At 37.7% G+C, this 18,404-nt stretch overlaps 1 protein-coding gene across 1 annotated transcript; it reads right to left on the reverse strand.

Annotated features, from left to right (window-relative positions):
- Window positions 1-10,723: 10,723 nt before the first annotated feature.
- LOC132252755 (uncharacterized LOC116803646) lies at window positions 10,724-15,235 on the reverse strand. The gene is made up of 10 exons (XM_059733904.1): window positions 15,145-15,235; window positions 14,488-15,010; window positions 13,906-14,171; window positions 13,363-13,428; window positions 13,013-13,150; window positions 12,165-12,242; window positions 11,989-12,039; window positions 11,821-11,855; window positions 11,322-11,430; window positions 10,724-11,212 (listed from the first exon to the last, which is right to left on the reverse strand). Exons 2-10 carry the CDS (start codon window positions 14,615-14,617, stop codon window positions 11,006-11,008), a joined length of 1,080 nt encoding a protein of 359 aa, XP_059589887.1. The 5' UTR covers window positions 14,618-15,010; window positions 15,145-15,235; the 3' UTR covers window positions 10,724-11,005.
- Between the last annotated feature and the right edge of the window lie 3,169 nt (window positions 15,236-18,404).

An 18,404-nucleotide genomic window follows, 5' to 3' on the forward strand; every position in this document is an offset into this window, starting at 1 on the left:
ATAAATTAAATAATAAAACTTTATTTATTTAATTAGCCAAAGAGAGGTTAAAGGAAAAATTAATTGATTATAAAAAATAAACAATAATTTCTATTTAATAATATATTTTTTTATAATTAACAAATTTACTCATTTGCTCCTTCAATCTCTATTTTGGTTGATGCATGGATCCAAATTATTTTGAGTGTTTTTCCTTATATAGCTTTTGAGCAAATTATAGATAATTTTTTCCTCAAGGATAATAAGAGATTGAAGTAAAATAATATGAATGAAGTTTTGTCCTCGAAAGGACATCAAAAGAAAAAAATACATCTTACACATTATCTAATATTTTGTAAAACAAATGTTTGTTTAAGAATTTAAAATGTTTTTAATATATTTTTTATATTTTTAAATATGATTTAAAAATGTTTTTTATATATAGTTTTTATTTTATTTTTTTATATTTGTGTAATTATTTTTTAAAATAGTCTTAAAAATATAACTAAAAATAATTAAAAAATATTTTCTAAAAATACTTTATTTTATGTTTTCTAGTTCTCAAATACATATATTGTTTTAAAGAATAAAAAACTATTTTGAAAAATATTTACCACGTAAGCTTAAAACTCCTTCTCAGAATGTTTTGTTGCATAATATTGAGGTAATTACCTCAAATTTTTTTGGTATCATTTTTATGTTTTTTTTTTATTTCCAAGTTAAAATATTAAATAGTGCTAAGTTAAACTTAATAATTAAGTCAACTTAAATATAATTTTAAATTAAATCATATTTAAGTTGTTTAGCTTAAGACTTGACAATATCTATATGGTTAAAAATGGATTGTTACAAATGATATCAAAGTTGATCATCAACCTTATTGTAAGGGTTTATTTGCCTTTATGAGGGGTGTTTGTCTGTCTAGCTCCGCAATCCCCGAAGACATAATAAAGATATTGTATTTACATGAAAAGCAATTATGATATCCTATATTCAATATAGGGAAGAAAGTCTCACATTAAAAAACGAAAAGAGATGGATTCAAACTCTTGGTACGAATAACTCATACAACAAATTCACCCACCACTACAATTGGTACACACAAGAAATAGACTAATTTAATAATTTTTTGTTCCATATAAGTATTAGTTCCTCTTAATATTATAGACGCGTTTTAAAACTATGAGAACTCTTTTGACCTATACAAACAATATTTACATGATTGAAAGTAAGTCATTTTTCTCGAATTTTTATTTTATGTATTAACATTATTCGATAAAACTCTTTTAACATTTTTTTTAACTATTAAATTGACATATTTACCTTCATTTAAATAAAGTATTAGGTTTATAAGAGAAAAAAAAAAGAATAAAAAATTGAAAACATTATAAGATGTGTATATTTCTAAAAATATATGAAAAAGCATAATAAAAAAAATATATAAGTTGCTTTCACTTGAATATCCTGCCTAGCTTTAGAAGCCCACGTTAATATTTTTCACTGTGCAACTAGTTGACATGAATGATAATTGTCTCTGCAACTTAAGCATTGTATGTTAAACTTAGATGATGTTTGTTTTTTTGATTTTTTGCTGAAAATTATTTAGTTTTAGAATTTAGGTTGTTTGTTTTTTTATTTTTTCATAACTTATTATAAACTTTTTACTAAATAGAAAAAGTCAGAATATATGGTTTTTTCTAAATAGAATAAATAATACAATAGTTTTTTTTTACTTTTTAATACTTAATAAAAATAAAATACTATAAAAATAAATAAACTAATATTTAATGCTATTAAGTAGTAAGTTTCTATTTAGAATTAAGTAAAAAAACAAACATAACCTTACCTTTTTCCATGGTGGGGCTTGGTGCCGACAATAATTGTAGTGCTATGCAACTTAGCTTTTAAGAAATACACGGCATGGCAGTTGAAAATATTAGCAGGTGACTAATTACTTTTGCCAATTTAATGATGACTTTTATTATCACTTCAACTCAATGCATTTTACTATTTCACTTAATGTCAATAAGACTTTTTCTACCCGTCAACTAATTTTGTTCAAATAACTAATGATTTTAATAAAATAAAAAAATAAAAAAATTATTACTATAAAAGTAAGAAAAATGTTACTTTTTTTTTTGAGGAATTTTTATTTTGACTTATGTAATAAATTTTGTTTGTATGTAATAAATTTTTTATAATATCAATATTATTTTAAAAAATCGTGACTTTTGGCTAAAGTCAAAAAGATAAGAAGCATCCCAAACTGGTGGTGGGTAAATCCCCATTATGAAGATGGCTGGCAGCCATCTTTTTGCTTCCTGAGAAACCAAAACTTTTTCTTTAGGTTCTGCTTGCTTGCTCTATCCCGTCGCCGCCCAACCCCCTTTTTCACGCCAATAAAGTTTTACGGTATTTTTCTTCAGCCTTCAAAAATTTCCCATATATAACAGGTTTCTGAGGATCATTTGACGAGACAGAAAATTCCAATCACAGAGAGTTGTGTAGAAAATTGGAAAAAGGGTAACAGGTATCATACCAAGGAGAGTGTGTGAGAGAAAAATTAGTGCTCCTAATAGAAAGTACTTACCGATAAAATTGTGAGTATTGTGAACATATTTTGGGGTGTGTGAAGCTAAGTAAGGACGATATTTGAGTAATATTTTGCCCCAATTTTATTATATAGTGGATTCTTTTCGGATTTTACCCGTGAAGGTTTTTCGGGTTTTACCACATAAATTGGGTGTTCCTTTTTCTTGTCATTTTACTTTCTGTAGTTGGTATAGTCATCCAATTGCATATTTTATTTTCTATGGATTGAGACTACCACCTATTTACTCATTTATGAAGATTGACATAGTTATTCAGTTGCTTGCTTATTTAAATTTTTGAAGGTTAGCATAGTCACTCAACTATTTATTTAAATTTTTGAAGGTTGGCATAACCATCCAATTTGCTTATTTAATTTCTTGTGGATTGACATTGCCACCCAATTACTAATTAATAATTATTGTAAATCGACAAAAGCATCCAAATATTACTTCGTGCATTCCCAACGATGGGCTTTTTGTATATATTGGATTATACACAAAATGAGAGAGTTTCTTAATTTGTAAGGAGTTATTGGACATACCATTACTTGTGGAAATAAGCTATATTCCTAATGTGAAGAGTATAAAACAAAATTCAAGAAAGGAATAATGGAGTAAAGGATAGCCTTATTTTTCTTCCATTTTTGAGTGCTCCTACCCCACTCTTTGGGGCACTACTGATGAGTCTTCTTCACTCACAAATGATAGAAGTGAAAGCACAAAATGTATATATGTATGTATATATGTATTTGCTTCTCCATTTGCATACAGCTTGCTGTTTGGCTCTGTGGAAGTTGGAAAGAAAACTATGGGCATTCAAAACCAATTCAAATGAAAAACCTTAGCTGTTAAGACTTGTGGTAGGACCTGGGAAAGCAGTGGCAATATTGGGCTTCTCCATATAATCCAAGTGCCATTTGCAGACTATTCCTAGCAGCATAATCCATCCAACATATGGCCGATGTTCTGAATTTTCCTGGGGGGTTCTCAATATGGGACATAGACTGCATAAAATTTTTGAAGCATTCCACTCCTTACGTCCAGCTATGTTGTACTCCTTAAGAGTCAAATATAAGTTAGGGTGTCACTTTCATTGAGTATATGAAATGATCAGCCATCCCATTTGAATGTCGTGTCTTTCAGGAAAACATTTTTACAAAGAATTTGAATAGGGAATTATGGTAAAATTAAATGGCTAGAGGGTATCATTCTGGGAAAAAGCCAACTTAGCAGCTGCAACTTTAGATCTAAACAAGCAATGTGCCTTTAGTGAATTAAACAGAACATGGTGTAACTTGTAGATGTGAAAGGGAAAGGGAAAGGGCATCCATTGTGACAGGACCACCAAACTTGGGCCAGAATAATGGAGAGGGACCCAGTAGATTGATGATGTCTGAGTATTAATTTGCTCGTTGGCACGAGCACGTCACACATGGCATTATCTTTGTCCTGCCTCTGACTGGGGAATTCTGGCTGGAGATGGGAGGCTGGGCCGGCTGAGGCTTTTCATTGTTGACCCGTCTTTAGGAAGTAGGATCATCCCCATTTTTAATGTCTACTGGTTTACTGTCTAGTTCAATTTCTCACTGTCCATTTCAGGTAAGTCCAGTGTGACCCACAAGGATAAGATTTTAAGAACAGAATAGCTTGTTCACAATCAAGCATAATTCAGAGAACAACCACGGCATACTTTGAGAGTCAACCAATGAACACAGACCACATGCTGAAAATGCTCAAAGCAGAACCTGATATTTCTGTGAATGGATAAAATATCCTGCTTACAATTCAGTCACCTGCAGAGCTAATGGGGCACAGAATATCATACCGACATTAGAATTATTAATTTTGATATGTTAGGTAAAGATTCAATGCTTTGAGTCCAGTTATTTCTCAGGTGTATGGAAGTTGCATGGACATTTTGTCAGTGAATTGTATACTTCACTTGGGAATTGATATGAGCCTAATGTCACAAGATGCTTCAAATGACCCTCCCCATGGCTTATATAGGAGGTGAGAAGCTTCTAGAGACCCTTGGAGACATCCACACTTAGCCACTAGTGGGAAGAGTGTGGAAGGTTCTAGAAATGCCTAGAGAAGTCCACACAACTCTACACTATGATAGAAGGCATGAGAAGGGTCCAAAGCTTTCTAGAGAAATCTAGAAGTCTCTTGTATATAGGCTTGTACATAGAATAGTGTAGGACATTCTAGAATATTCATGAATTGTAAGGAACCCTCCAAGGTTCTAGAGAGTTCCATTGGTGCCTATAAATAGGTGAGGGCCTCATTTGGCCAAGGCACCAAGCAAGTGAGCTTCCAAGCACTTGTAAAGGCTTCCTTGAGTTAATAAGAACTTCCATTCTTTAAGGAATTGCCTACCAAGCTTCTTAAGCTTTTGAGTCGCAAGTGTCTTAGTCTAGCAAGCTAAGCATTGGGGAGCAAGGCTGACTTAGCAAGATCAAGCGTCTTGGCTTGTCTAAGTGCCGCACGAGCTTAGTGAACGACTAAGTCCGTGACAAGTGGTATCAAAGCGTGGCTACGAAGCGGGCATAAGGGAAGCATGTCGGGCTCTAACGTGGAGGAGATTAGCGAACAAACCCGTGGGAGGGAGGCCGAGCCTACTGCACGGGGCAGGGGCAGAGGTAAGAAGGATACATCTCGTGATGTTGTTGCCAACATGGAGGCAAGGTTAGCCAAGGTGGAGCTAGCCATGGCAGACACCCGGGAAGGGGTGGACTTGATCGAGCAAGGCATGGAGAAGGGATTAGAGGATCTAAGGGAGCAGATCCAAGACCTTCGCGAGGGGGTGCTGGTCTCGCAAGTTCAACCGGTGTCACACGAGGAGTTCATGTCCTTCCAAGACAAGGTTATGAGCATGTTCGCTAGTGTGGAGTCAAGAATGGAGGCCTTGACTGCACGAGTGGAGGCCCGAGACCAAGAGATTCGACAAGAGTTGACCATCTATAAGACCGCTGTATCAGCACGAGTCATGGCCACTCATGAGGCACCAAGGGTGGAGGTGCCCAAGCCACACACGTTCAGTGGCAAGAGGGATGCCAAGGAGCTAGATAACTTCTTGTGGCACATGGAGCGTTACTTTGAGGCAATTGCATTGACGGATGAAGCCACTAAGGTACGCACAGCGACCCTTTACCTCACTGATAATGCTACTCTATGGTGGCGTTGACGATTTGCCGACATAGAGAGAGAGACGTGCACCATAGACACATGAGATGCCTTTAAGAGATAAATCAAGAGGCAATTCTATCCCGAAGACGTGGCTTACCTAGCAAGGAAGAGTTTGAAGCGTCTCAAGCACACGGGCTCGATCCGTGAGTATGTCAAAGAATTCTCTACTCTTATGCTTGAGATACCTAACATGGCTGAGGAGGAGCTACTGTTCAACTTCATGGACAACTTGCAAAACTGGGCCGAGCAAGAGTTGAGGAGACGTGGTGTCCAAGACCTAGCCACGACCATGGCAGTAGCTGAGTCCTTAGTAGATTATAGAAGGGGAGACTCCTCCAAGCCCAAGCCACCATCCAAGGGAAACCAGGCCAAAGGTGGGGGAGACAAGAGGTCGCAGGGCCACACTCCTAAGGAAGGATCAAGCAAAGGCCCTAGTGGCAAGGATGGCAAAGGCAAAGACAAGCGAAAGGAGTTCACGCCCAGGACCAATTGCTTCTTGTGTGGTGGTCCGCACTGGGCACGAGACTGCCCTAAGAGGAAGGCTTTAAATGCTATGATCGAGGAAAAGGAGCAGGAGGGCAATGCTAAAGTGGGATCGTTGCAGCTCCTAAATGCCCTTAAGGCCAAGCCGATGCCTAAAACGCCTCAAAGCAAAGGGTTGATGTATGTGGAGGCCCTTGTGAATGGGAAGGCCACCAAGGCCCTGGTGGACATAGGTGCCACTCACAACTTTGTCTCGGAGGATGAGACAAGAAGGCTGGAGCTCCAAGCATCCAAGGAAGGAGGATGGCTCAAGGTAGTCAATTCAGGAGCTAAGCCATCACATGGAGTAGCTCGCGGGGTGACTATGCACATCGGCTTGTGGGAAGGGAGGGTCGACTTCACAGTGGCACCCATGGACGACTTCAAGATGGTGCTAGGAATGGACTTCCTACAGAAAGTCAAGGCTGTGCCACTACCTTTCCTACGCTCAATGGCTATCCTAGAGGAGGAGAAGCCGTGCATGGTCCCTACGGTCAATGAAGGTACGCTCAAGACCCCTATGCTATCCGCTATGCAAGTAAATAAGGGGTTAAAGAGGGAAGAGGTAACCTACCTCGCCACCCTGAAGGAAGAGAAGGATGATGGGTCGGGAGAACCCATGCCAAAGGAAATTGAGGGGGTCCTTGATGAATTCAAGGACGTAATGCCGCCCGAGTTACCTAAGAGACTTCCTCCTAGGAGAGAGGAAGATCATAAGATTGAGTTGGAGCCGGGAGCCAAGCCCCCTGCTATGGGGCCATATAGGATGGCACCACCCGAGTTGGAGGAGCTAAGGAGACAACTCAAGGAGTTGCTAGATGCAGGGTTCATCCAACCATCCAAGGCTCCCTATGGCGCGCCGGTTCTATTTCAAAAGAAACATGATGGGTCCCTACGAATGTGCATAGATTACCGGGCACTCAACAAGGTGACGGTAAAGAACAAGTATCCCATCCCGCTCATTGCTGACTTGTTCGATCAATTGGGAAGGGCAAGGTACTTCACGAAGCTAGACATAAGGTCCGGCTACTACCAAGTCAGGATTGCGGAGGGAGATGAGCCGAAGACTACATGTGTGACCAGGTACGGCTCATATGAGTTCTTAGTGATGCCTTTCGGACTCACTAATGCCCTAGCAACGTTCTGCACCCTCATGAACAAGATCTTCCACCCATACTTGGACAAGTTCGTGGTGGTGTACTTGGATGACATAGTCATCTATAGTAACACTCTAAAGGAGCACGAAGAACACTTGAGGAAGGTCTTTAAGATCTTGAGGCAAAACAAGCTATACGTGAAGAAGGAGAAGTGCTCGTTTGCTAAGGAGGAAGTGAGCTTCCTAGGGCATCGCATCAGAGATGGCAAGCTAATGATGGATGATAGCAAGGTGAAAGCCATCTAGGAGTGGGATTCACCAACCAAGGTACCTCAACTCAGATCTTTCCTTGGTTTAGTTAATTATTACCGGCGGTTCATAAAAGGTTATTCGGGAAGGGCTATTCCACTCACTGATCTTCTCAAGAAGAATAAGGCCTGGGAATGGGATGAAAGGTGCCAACAAGCCTTTGACGACCTGAAGAAGGCTGTGACTGAGAAGCCAGTGTTGGCACTACCCAAGCACACCAAGGTCTTTGAGGTACACATAGATGCCTCAGACTTCGCTATTGGGGAAGTCCTTATGCAAGAAAGGCACCCAATCGCATTTGAGAGTCGCAAGCTAAATGACGCGGAGAGGCGTTACACGATGCAAGAAAAGGAGATGACCGCTATCGTCCACTGCTTGCGCACTTGGAGGCACTATCTGCTAGGGTCTCACTTCATAGTGAAAACCGACAATGTGGCCACTAGCTACTTCCAGACACAGAAGAAGCTGAGTCCTAAACAAGCTAGGTGGCAAGGCTTCCTGGCCGAGTTCGACTATATGCTGGAGTATAAGCCGGGAAGTGCTAATCATGTGGCCGACGCCCTAAGTCGCAAAGTCGAGCTAGCGTCCATGATGAGTCAGCCCCAATGAGACATAATGGGTCTTCTAAGGGAGGGACTGCAACATGATCCAGTGGCTAAGAGCCTCATCGCTCTGGCTCATGAAGGGAAGACTAAGCGGTTTTGGGTAGAGGACGGCCTACTCTACACAAAAGGGAGACGACTCTACGTGCCTAAGTGGGGGAACATAAGGCAGAACCTGATTAAGGAGTGCCATGACACCAAGTGGGCTGGGCACCCTGGGTAACGACGCACTAGGGCACTTGAGTCGGCTTACTATTGGCCTCAAATACGGGATGAGGTTGAGGTCTATGTGAGGACTTGTCTTGTGTGCCAACAAGACAAGGTGGAGCAGCGACAACCTAGAGGCCTGTTAGAGCCACTACCTGTAGCAGAACGCCCATGGGACAGCGTCACCATGGACTTCATCATCGGGCTACCTAAGTCGGAGGACAGCGGCTCTATCATAGTGGTGGTGGACAGGTTCTCTAAGTATGCAACCTTCATAGCAGCCCCGAATGACTGCACGTCGGAAGAGACGGCGAGACTATTCCTAAAGCACGTAGTCAAGTACTAGGGGTTGCCTAAGTTCATCATCAGTGATCGCGACCCGCGCTTCACTGGGAAGTTTTGGACGGAGCTCTTCAAGCTTATGGGTTCGGAGCTTCACTTCTCCACAAGCTTTCACCCACAGACGGATGGGCAGACCGAGAGAGTGAACGCTTTATTGGAGCTATACTTAAGGCACTTCGTGAGTGCCAACCAAAAGGATTGGGCTGAGTTGCTAGATATAGCCCAGTTCTCATACAACTTGCAAAGGAGTGAGGCGACCAATAAGAGCCCATTCGAGCTAGCCACAGGGCAGCAACCGTTAACTCCTCACACTCTAACGATTGACTATACGGGGAGAAGTCCAACTGCTTTCAAATTTGCGAAAGGGTGGCATGAGCAAGCTGACATAGCTCGCTCATACTTGGACAAGGCCGCTAAGAAAATGAAGAAGTGGGCTGACAAGAAGCGACGACACAAGGAGTACAAGGTCGGAGACATGGTGCTTGTCAAGCTCCTTCCTCAACAATTCAAGTCCCTAAGGCCGGTGCATAAGGGCCTTGTGAGGAGGTATGAAGGACCCTTCCCCATACTTGGGAAGGTCGGCAAGGTGTCCTATAGGGTCAAGCTGCTCCCGAGGTTGAAGATTCATCCTGTCTTCCACGCAAGCTACTTGAAGCCCTATCACGGAGACAAGGATGATCCAAGCCAAGGGTTGTCTAAGAGGGCACCTACAGCGGTCGTGACCTCCTATGATAAGGAGGTAGAACACGTCCTCACAGATCGGGTCATCAGGAGACGAGGGGTACCTCCTGCTACGGAATACTTAGTGAAATGGAAGGGACTACCAGAAAGCGAGGCCAGCTGGGAGCCAGCAGAGGCACTATGGCAGTTCCAGGAGTAGATCGAGCGGTTCCGGGCAGAAGACGCGACGAGGACGTCTGCGGCTTAGGTGGGGGAAAGTGTCACAAGATGCTTCAAATGACCCTCCCCATGGCTTATATAGGAGGTGAGAAGTTTCTAGAGACCCTTGGAGACATCCACACTTAGCCACTAGTGGGAAGAGTGTGGAAGGTTCTAGAAATGCCTAGAGAAGTCCACACAACTCTACACTATGGTAGAAGGCATGAGAAGGGTCCAAAGCTTTCTAGAGAAATCTAGAAGTCTCTTGTATATAGGCTTGTACATAGAATAGTGTAGGACATTCTAGAATATTCATGAATTGTAAGGAACCCTCCAAGGTTCTAGAGAGTTCCATTGGTGCCTATAAATAGGTGAGGGCCTCATTTGGCCAAGGCACCAAGCAAGTGAGCTTCCAAGCACTTGTAAAGGCTTCCTTGAGTTAATAAGAGCTTCCATTCTTTAAGGAATTGCCTACCAAGCTTCTTAAGCTTTTGAGTCGCAAGTGTCTTAGCCTAGCAAGCTAAGCATTGGGGAGCAAGGCTGACTTAGCAAGATCAAGCGTCTTGGCTTGTCTAAGTGCCGCACGAGCTTAGTGAACGACTAAGTCCGTGACACTAAGGTATCTTTAGTAGTCCATGAACAGCTCTGGTTTAAAGAAGGCTCAACAAGGTCATCTGGGTCCAGCTTCATCACCAAACAAAATGAACCCTTTGCCCTTTTGTTGAACACATTGTTTATCTGCCACTAGTCTTAACAAGAATCCAGGACTTTAAGGATTCCTAATTTCAGTAGATGACCTGAAACTGTTAATGCCTTCTTCAGTCATTGAGACCAGGAAAAGAAATTTCTTGGAAGCTTTGATTTCTTTCCCCATACATACCTGGATGCCCATTAGAGCATAAGGATAATCTCTTTTTGGCATTTTGTTCCAATAGAATTTGTGGTATGTCTCATTGTTCAGCTACCAGGATTAGATAAAATACAATGTAAAATACAGTAAACTGATATAATCTCCACAAGTAAAGAGTTTCTCATTTTTCATTTTCACAAGCCAAAGGCTATTATGGTCGTACATTTACAATAGCCACATCCTAAATTACAAGACATGTAGATTAGAAAGATCTTTGTTATATCAGTAGTTATATTTGGATTTGGACAACATTATTGCTCGTAGGGTACTTGTAGTTAGGTCGAAACGGTTGAGAACAAAGGAGGAAGAAAATAATATATGCATTCCACCTGAGAGCAAGCCAGAGAGTTGCCTAAGCACAGTGGAGTAGAAGGTGGCTTTAAAGGCCTTGACAATTGAGATCTTGAGCTTCAGTGACATTATAGTATAAAGAGGATAGTTTTCCATCAAACTTAGAGACCAATTGTTGGGCAGACAGTCCACAATAACGCTTCCCCAGCCTTGCAATGCAAATGTCAATGATTTTCTTGAACATGCAGTCTCCTTGGATTAGTGGTTGCTCCACAAACTCATCTAAGGGCATCCACTGTGTGATTCCACAAAATAATGCTCAGGAATGACCAGTAATAGCAAAAGAGCATATGAGGCAATGATTTGATGGGCCTAACCCCATTGTCATGCAGCAAGGAATTTACCTTAGCAGCTTGAATTTCAATATCATCCACGGCAATCTGAGTCGACAAGGGTCTTAGCATGCAGACGAAGAACAAATCTGACTTCTCAAAAGCCACGTTGTGAGCATGCCTGGAATTGGAGTCATACAGATAGCATAAGAAAACTGATGGTTTAGGAGACAGCATTTGCAGAAAACATGAAACTGTGGGGTTTGACTGATTTCATCCAGTTATAAAGCTATTTCCCTTCTTATATTGATGAACTTTTGAGACTTTTAAGTCTTGTTATAACATTCAATCCACCCAAACCCCACAGAAAAGCAATAGCTTTCAACTTAATGAAAAAGGGACTTTAGCCTGTAACTAGCAGTTCCAAGTAATTCCTTTCTACTGGAGTCACACTACTAATTTATAGTAAGTTAACAAAAGTGAAATTCCCAAAGAAAAGAAGCAGCAAAACTTGCATAATAATTCATTGAGTTAACTTTCCTATATGTAAGAGAAAGTATATTATTTTTACCTGAAGGCAATAACCTCCACAAATTCGGTATCAATCTGCAATATAAATTAAAGGGAAGTTTAACATTTATGGGAAAGCTTGTTCTCACCTTCTACACCACTCTATACGAAATATTAAATGGAAGAGAATCCTAGAGAGGAAATATTTTCCAAGTACAAAGGTTCTTACGCCAGTTTCCTCCTTGATTTCTCTTACAACTCCTGTGGAGATCTCTTCTGCCTGATAAAATGCACTGAAAAGAATGAATAGAAATTCTTCTTCTTTCCTTGCTGATCTTCATTTATTATTTCATAGCATAAGTAAAAGGAGAAAATAAGGTAATTTTCCAGACTCAAAAAACCTACCTCTAGAATGAAACCAGTTGGTATTTTCCAAAGACCAACAAGCGCTGGAGCATAGTGTTTTTCTTGTACCACAAGCACCTGTGGGTAGTCATCATCAGAAAGCTTCGTAGTTTGTACAAGTTTAGGATCAGATGTTAAATGTTGTCATCAAATTATTCAACTGTTTCAACCAAATTGTTTCGTTAGGCTTTGTTTGCTTTGTAGGAGAACATAAACAGAGCTACTTCCTTTATGAGCAGTGAGGTGATTGGAATGAGATCAGCTATAAGTAGAAATAACTATGGGTTGACCACAAATAATGTGAGAAACAATTGGTTGTTGTATTGAAAAATCAAGTCTCTGTATCTGGAAAAGGATTTCTTAGAAAATAAATGAAGTCTAATTGGCATAAGGGTTTAACCAAAAGACCATAGCCATCTGTAAATTTCTTTTTGTGATTCTTTAGTGAGTGCATTTAGGAACTCGATTGGTAGCAGGGGAATAATGTTGTTTCTGACAAACAGGAAGCATGGAAGAGTTCAACAATGGCTTATGACATATCCAGGGAATGAAGAGAATGACCAGAAGTAGAAAAAAGGGAAAATTAGAATTCTACGGGAACAGAACACAGATAGCAGCCACAAATAAACAAAAAATTGTTGTAGAACCTTCCCTACTAAATAAAAGGGCAAGTACACTGTACACCTATGCCCTGTTTGCCCAACAGCATGGAAGGGTGCTTAGAGGCATTGAGTTAGAGAGGGCAGCAGTTCAAAAACCCAGTGAAAATTAATGGTACCGGTCAAGGTTGTGCATGGAAAGCAAGTCAGATCAGTGCAATTCCACATTATAATCAAAAGAAAGTGCACCTCATTGTTGTCATTAATCACAAATCCTCCAACCCCCACATGGTGGGAAGCATTTGAAGGAAGCATGCAGGGTCCTTCAGGAATCCAGTATGTCAACATCACATATCCTCGCTCAGCATGATGGTATTGGAAACCTTCCTGTAACCAAATCACTCATCTCAGAGATTCAGTGACTTATCACTAGTGAAACAAAGAGATGGAAGAGTGATCACTCAACACAACACCACTTTTGGGGTTATTTTGAGAAAATTTTCAAGTTCAGATGGAGAAGGTCCAAATGTAAGTTCTTGTTTACTTCCAGTGCAGAGTGCAGGAGTTTAAAATCAGGACATTAAGGATATAATCTTCACCTTCACTGCGATAGGAACAAGTTCTGACCGTTCTGCTGGCAACTTAAGCCAAACCCCCTTCTTTCCCTACAATCAAATGATACAAGAATATGAATGCCCTGAAAATACAGGATTACTTGGAAAATACCAAATTATTCTAGCTTCTTTTCTGGCTAGGCAATTTCAAGTTTGTAGTACACAAATGTGAAAATTCCAGGCCCTTCTACCATGTGAAGAGTGCATTAAAAACTACAAAGGGTAGTTTGCATCCCACACTTGGGCAAAATGGCAATCCTAGAATTCAGAGAAACCCTCAAAATACAGAAGATCATCCAAAATCTGGGAATTTGAATGTATTTTCTGCAGGGTATGCAATAGGAATACAGAGAAAATTGCAGTCCCATTAGGAAGCCTTGAAGCAATCAATTATATTAGTTGAGAAGATAAGTTAGCCTAGAAATATTCAGCATACATTGACCCTCAAGAGCTGATACAATAATCAGCTAAGTGGAACCTAATTTTCACAGCCTCTCATGATAATTGACACACTAGCGAGCAAATTACCTGCATTTTCCAATGGGAAAGAGAGGAATGGAGAACCGTAGCAAAAGAACTTGGATTAACTGGTAATCTTTGTGGATCAACAACGACTCCTCCATACTCATCATCAATGGCATCAAGTACTCTCATCTCTCTGGAAAACAGAGTTGACCTTGTCCCATTGGTTCCATTAAACCGATATGAAAAGGTTTCCACTCCAAGCTTCTCTTGCCCAACTGACTGGATTGCTTTACTTGAAGTATTTGAATAAGAAACCTTTGGAGAAACCCCTGAATATGAAATTCAAGAAAAAAAAACACACACACACACAGAACATCAATCGTTTCATTTGAACTTTCAGTAGGTGAGACTACTGCCTCAAGCAATGCCCCAAAAGAATGCCAAGATTGATAATCGACCCAAAGAGAATAATGCCCTGTTTAATTGCCAAGGAAAAGGAGGAAAAGAGAACTTGGGAATCACACAACTAGTTGGTGTTGAAGGGTTTGTCCTAATAACCCAAATTACTTTTCCTTTCCTTTTCTCCATTTTCTGCTGAACCAAACATACCCCAGATTAGAACTACGGTTCCAGTAAAGAATTTACCTCTATAAGAGCAGAACCATGGAAAGATTCTACCACCCCTTGAATTCGAAAGCATGCTAGAACACGGCCTTCCAACTAGGTCAACATCAGAGACGGACACTGACTTGGAATCAAACAATTTCAACTCCATTATAGACAGACTTCAAATCTCAACCACCTCTGTATAGCCACAAGCCCACAAGTAAACGATATCAAATGATAAATATATAGTAACCCAGATTAAAATACACAGAAAACGATCGCAGGATGGAAGAAAATTCTAGATTCCCATAACACGTATCGCTCAAGAACAAGGGTAACCCTTAGTATTCATCGTCTTTTCGGAGTGAACTAGAGATTGCACACGGAAATAAAAACACCGGGCAAATGGAATGGAATACAAACAAACAAAGAGTTATGGAGAAAACTCAGCTGGAGACAAGCATTAGAGCTGTGTATAAACTCATATCTTATCCAAGAAAACAAAAGAACAAAGATTAACGAAAGGGATTTGGTGGTGAAGTTGCGGTGGGGAGTGCGTGGCCTGTGAAAATGACAACGAAAGCATCAATCAACCATTAAAAAAAAAAATCTCAAAATAATCAGCAGTTATAATGAAGAAAACGAGGGAAGTGGATATGATTTAGAATAAGGCTGGAAATTAAAGGAGAGATGAACGTGTAGTGAAGTCACTGTGAGTGTGGAAAGGAGAGGGAGAGGGCATTTGAATATGGAAATCTCAAGCACGATGCGTCTCTTAAGAGCGTGGACCAATGAATTTTCATACACGTAAAATTTATATTCTAATTCCGTGACTCATCCAGTCATCCCGGACGTTTAAGGGAAACGTTGTGATGAGTCATGGGTCGGGTTTTTATCATCTTATTTAAAAATCCGTTGATACCTTAGAAAAGTTCGGTCAAATTTCGATATCACATCACATTTGTTCTAAAAATTAATATTCGATTAGTTTATAAGTGACATTATTACGTTTCAATAATGAAAAAATATCATCATGAATATAAAATATTCTAAAATTTAAAATATTTAGTGCTACTTCAACTAAAAGGATTTTACATCAAATTTAATATTTATCATTTAATGACTTAAGTTTACTTTTTAAATTATACTTAAATTTTTTATTTAAAACTTATTGCTTAAGATTATTTGATAAAATTAATTTTAAACTTATTCTAAATTATCAAACTGACATTTATTAGTAATAATACAAGTCATAGGGTAGCAAAAAATATCATAGAAATAATTAAAGTAAGCGGGGATAAAAAGATAAAATGAAATATAAACTTAAGAATAAGTTAATTATTTTAATTAATTATTATTTAAAATTATGTTTTAATTTAAATCATATCATTAAATTATTTTATCAAGCATACTAAGGGGATGTTTTTTTTTTTATCGAATTTGATTTTTTCTATTCAGTTAAAAGTAATTTGTTGATATTAATCTATTTAATTAAACTAAATTTATTAATAATAAATTCATTTTAATTATATTAGTTGATATCAATAGTTACTTTTGGCAAAATAGAAAAAGTCAAATTTTTTATTTTTTTCATTTAACTGAAAAACAAACACCACATACTTATTCAATAATTTAAAGTAAATTATTAAATCATTTTAAGTTATTAAATTGGTTTATCAAATATCGACTAAGATGATGTTTGTTTTTTTATTGAATAGAAAAAGTCAAAATATTTTATATTTTTTATTTAGTTAAAAACAATTTGTTGATATAAACCAACATACCTAATTAAACCTATTAATCTCAAATTTAATTTAATTATATTGGATGATATCAACATATTACTTTTAATTGAATAAAAAAATTAAATATTTTGATTTTTTCTATTTAACCAAAAAAATAAACTTTTTAATTTTAAAATTTGTTTTATTTAAAAAAAAAAAAAAAGAGAGGGAGGTGGACCTGGGAATAAACCTAAACTAAGAGACAAATAACTATCGTTACATGTCATAGGATGATTGATATTATTTTTAATGTGAAAAGTATGACGGGATATTCTATATTTTTATTTTACATACCATAGTGGTTTTCGTTATCTACCACGATAAGAACGTGTCTGACACTCTCTGGAAAACGCGTGGTGTCCTTTCCAAACTTTTCTATTGCGAAATTGTGTGGACGGCATAAGATCACGTGATTCTCAGATAGGCAGCTGTGCCTTTTGAGAAATATTTCTATTCCCTACTCCTCAGGGCCATGCTAATACCATACTCGCATCATGTCAACGGAGGATCTTTGCTATGATCAGAGATGATCTCAGATGAGTTGAGACTCTGTGATGGCGATAAAGGGTTTCTCAATTGTGGAATTTAAATCCGGTTGTAGTGTATGTAAGATGGAATAAAAGCATTGTATCACTCCCTTAAGATATTATTATTTTTTACTATATTTTACTCAATGTGTGGTGGAGGATTTTGTGCAATCCACGTATGATGATCCAAACACATGGCTGGACAAGGACACTTTAATTGCCTAGCTCTCCCATCAACGCTGGCATGGCCCATAGCGAACCCCACAAGGCCCAGTGGGCCAACTATGGAAACACGTCGAATAAAACGTGAAAATAACAATAATCCCTAGATTGACCAAATTTAATTTTAGGTACGGACATCAATCATTTGGGGATTTCATTTTTAATTACCAAAAAAAAGTACACAAAATTGCAGACAGAGAATCTCATGAAGGTAATAATACAAATAATATGATTAAGAGTCAATAATTCAAATTTATATTGAAATTTAATGGCTAACATTATATTTTTTGGACATCATAAAAATTATTTTCTTATGGTAAGGAATAAAACACATTAATTATTAGTAAATTCGGTTCTCCTTATCATGATTAAAATATGTTTGATAGTATTTCTAATTGAATTGTTTTTAGTATAAATATTTTTAAAAGAATCATTTGTATTTCTTCATAAAATATTATAAATGATTTTTTTAATGGAATTTTTTTAAAAATATTATTTTTTATATAAAAAACGTTTTCTAAAATGATTTCTAAATTTAATTTTTATTTTTATTTTCATTATTGGTTTGAATGCTAAGTGACAAAAGTTTGTCGGTAGGAGATAAAATATCATATGTGAGGATAATGGGCCTATGTCATCAGTGTGATAAGCTCTCCACCCACCCAATCAAACAACCCACAACCATATTCTTGTTTATTTTATTTTATTTTTAAATTATTTGTGTTTATTTGGACATGATGTTTTGTTTGATCCCATTTGAAAATAGTACTTGAGATTTGGAGACCAATTGGGTTACACAAAAATCTGAATAATACGCCAAGGTACCAAACAAAGAAGTCACTTTCAAGTTTCAACTTCTTGCTTGTAGAATTAAAATGTAAAGATCATGGAATAATTTTCAAAAACAAAATTATATAAATTCTATGTAATTAAGAATATGCATGGATGGGGGTATAATTCCATGTTCACATAGTAGTTTCCTAATTAACAATGAGAATAATGCTCTTAGTTATGCTTATATAGTTTTTTTTATTAATTAATGTTTTTTTTTTTGGCTAAATATCGATAAAAATGATAGCAAGATGAGTTTTTTTGAATGTCAACTTTAACCATAATAAGATGAAATTTGGATAAAGATAACAAACTGCAAAAGCTCCATCGGGTTTGTTTCAAAATGACTCAAGTGAAAAAATCCGTTCAACGAATAGTACTATCTTATTCTTTCATGTCCATTTATAAAATTTTAAAATAATTAAATATTTAAAGAAATAATAAAAATAGTAAAAATAAAATTAATGAAAATAAGAATAGGATTAAACAATTAGAATAAAAAGAGAAAGCCAATGCATATATATGATATAACTAATTATTTTATAATGGATTTAGCAAGTGCAATAATGCTTACCAAAAAGTGATTGAGCAT

This window comes from Vitis vinifera, chromosome 2 (genome assembly GCF_030704535.1).
Source record: "Vitis vinifera cultivar Pinot Noir 40024 chromosome 2, ASM3070453v1".
NCBI lineage: Eukaryota > Viridiplantae > Streptophyta > Magnoliopsida > Vitales > Vitaceae > Vitis > Vitis vinifera.

What these genes read in the sequence shown, in the direction of transcription:
- LOC132252755 (XM_059733904.1), bottom strand. Translation starts at nt 14,617, where the DNA reads ATGGAGTTGAAATTGTTTGATTCCAAGTCAGTGTCCGTCTCTGATGTT. An exon ending in TTTCCCATTGGAAAATGCAG is followed by an intron (nt 13,429 to 13,905) that starts GTAATTTGCTCG and finishes ATTTGATTGTAG; the next exon opens with GGAAAGAAGGGGGTTTGGCT. An exon ending in TGATTAATGACAACAATGAG is followed by an intron (nt 12,243 to 13,012) that starts GTGCACTTTCTT and finishes GACTACCCACAG; the next exon opens with GTGCTTGTGGTACAAGAAAA.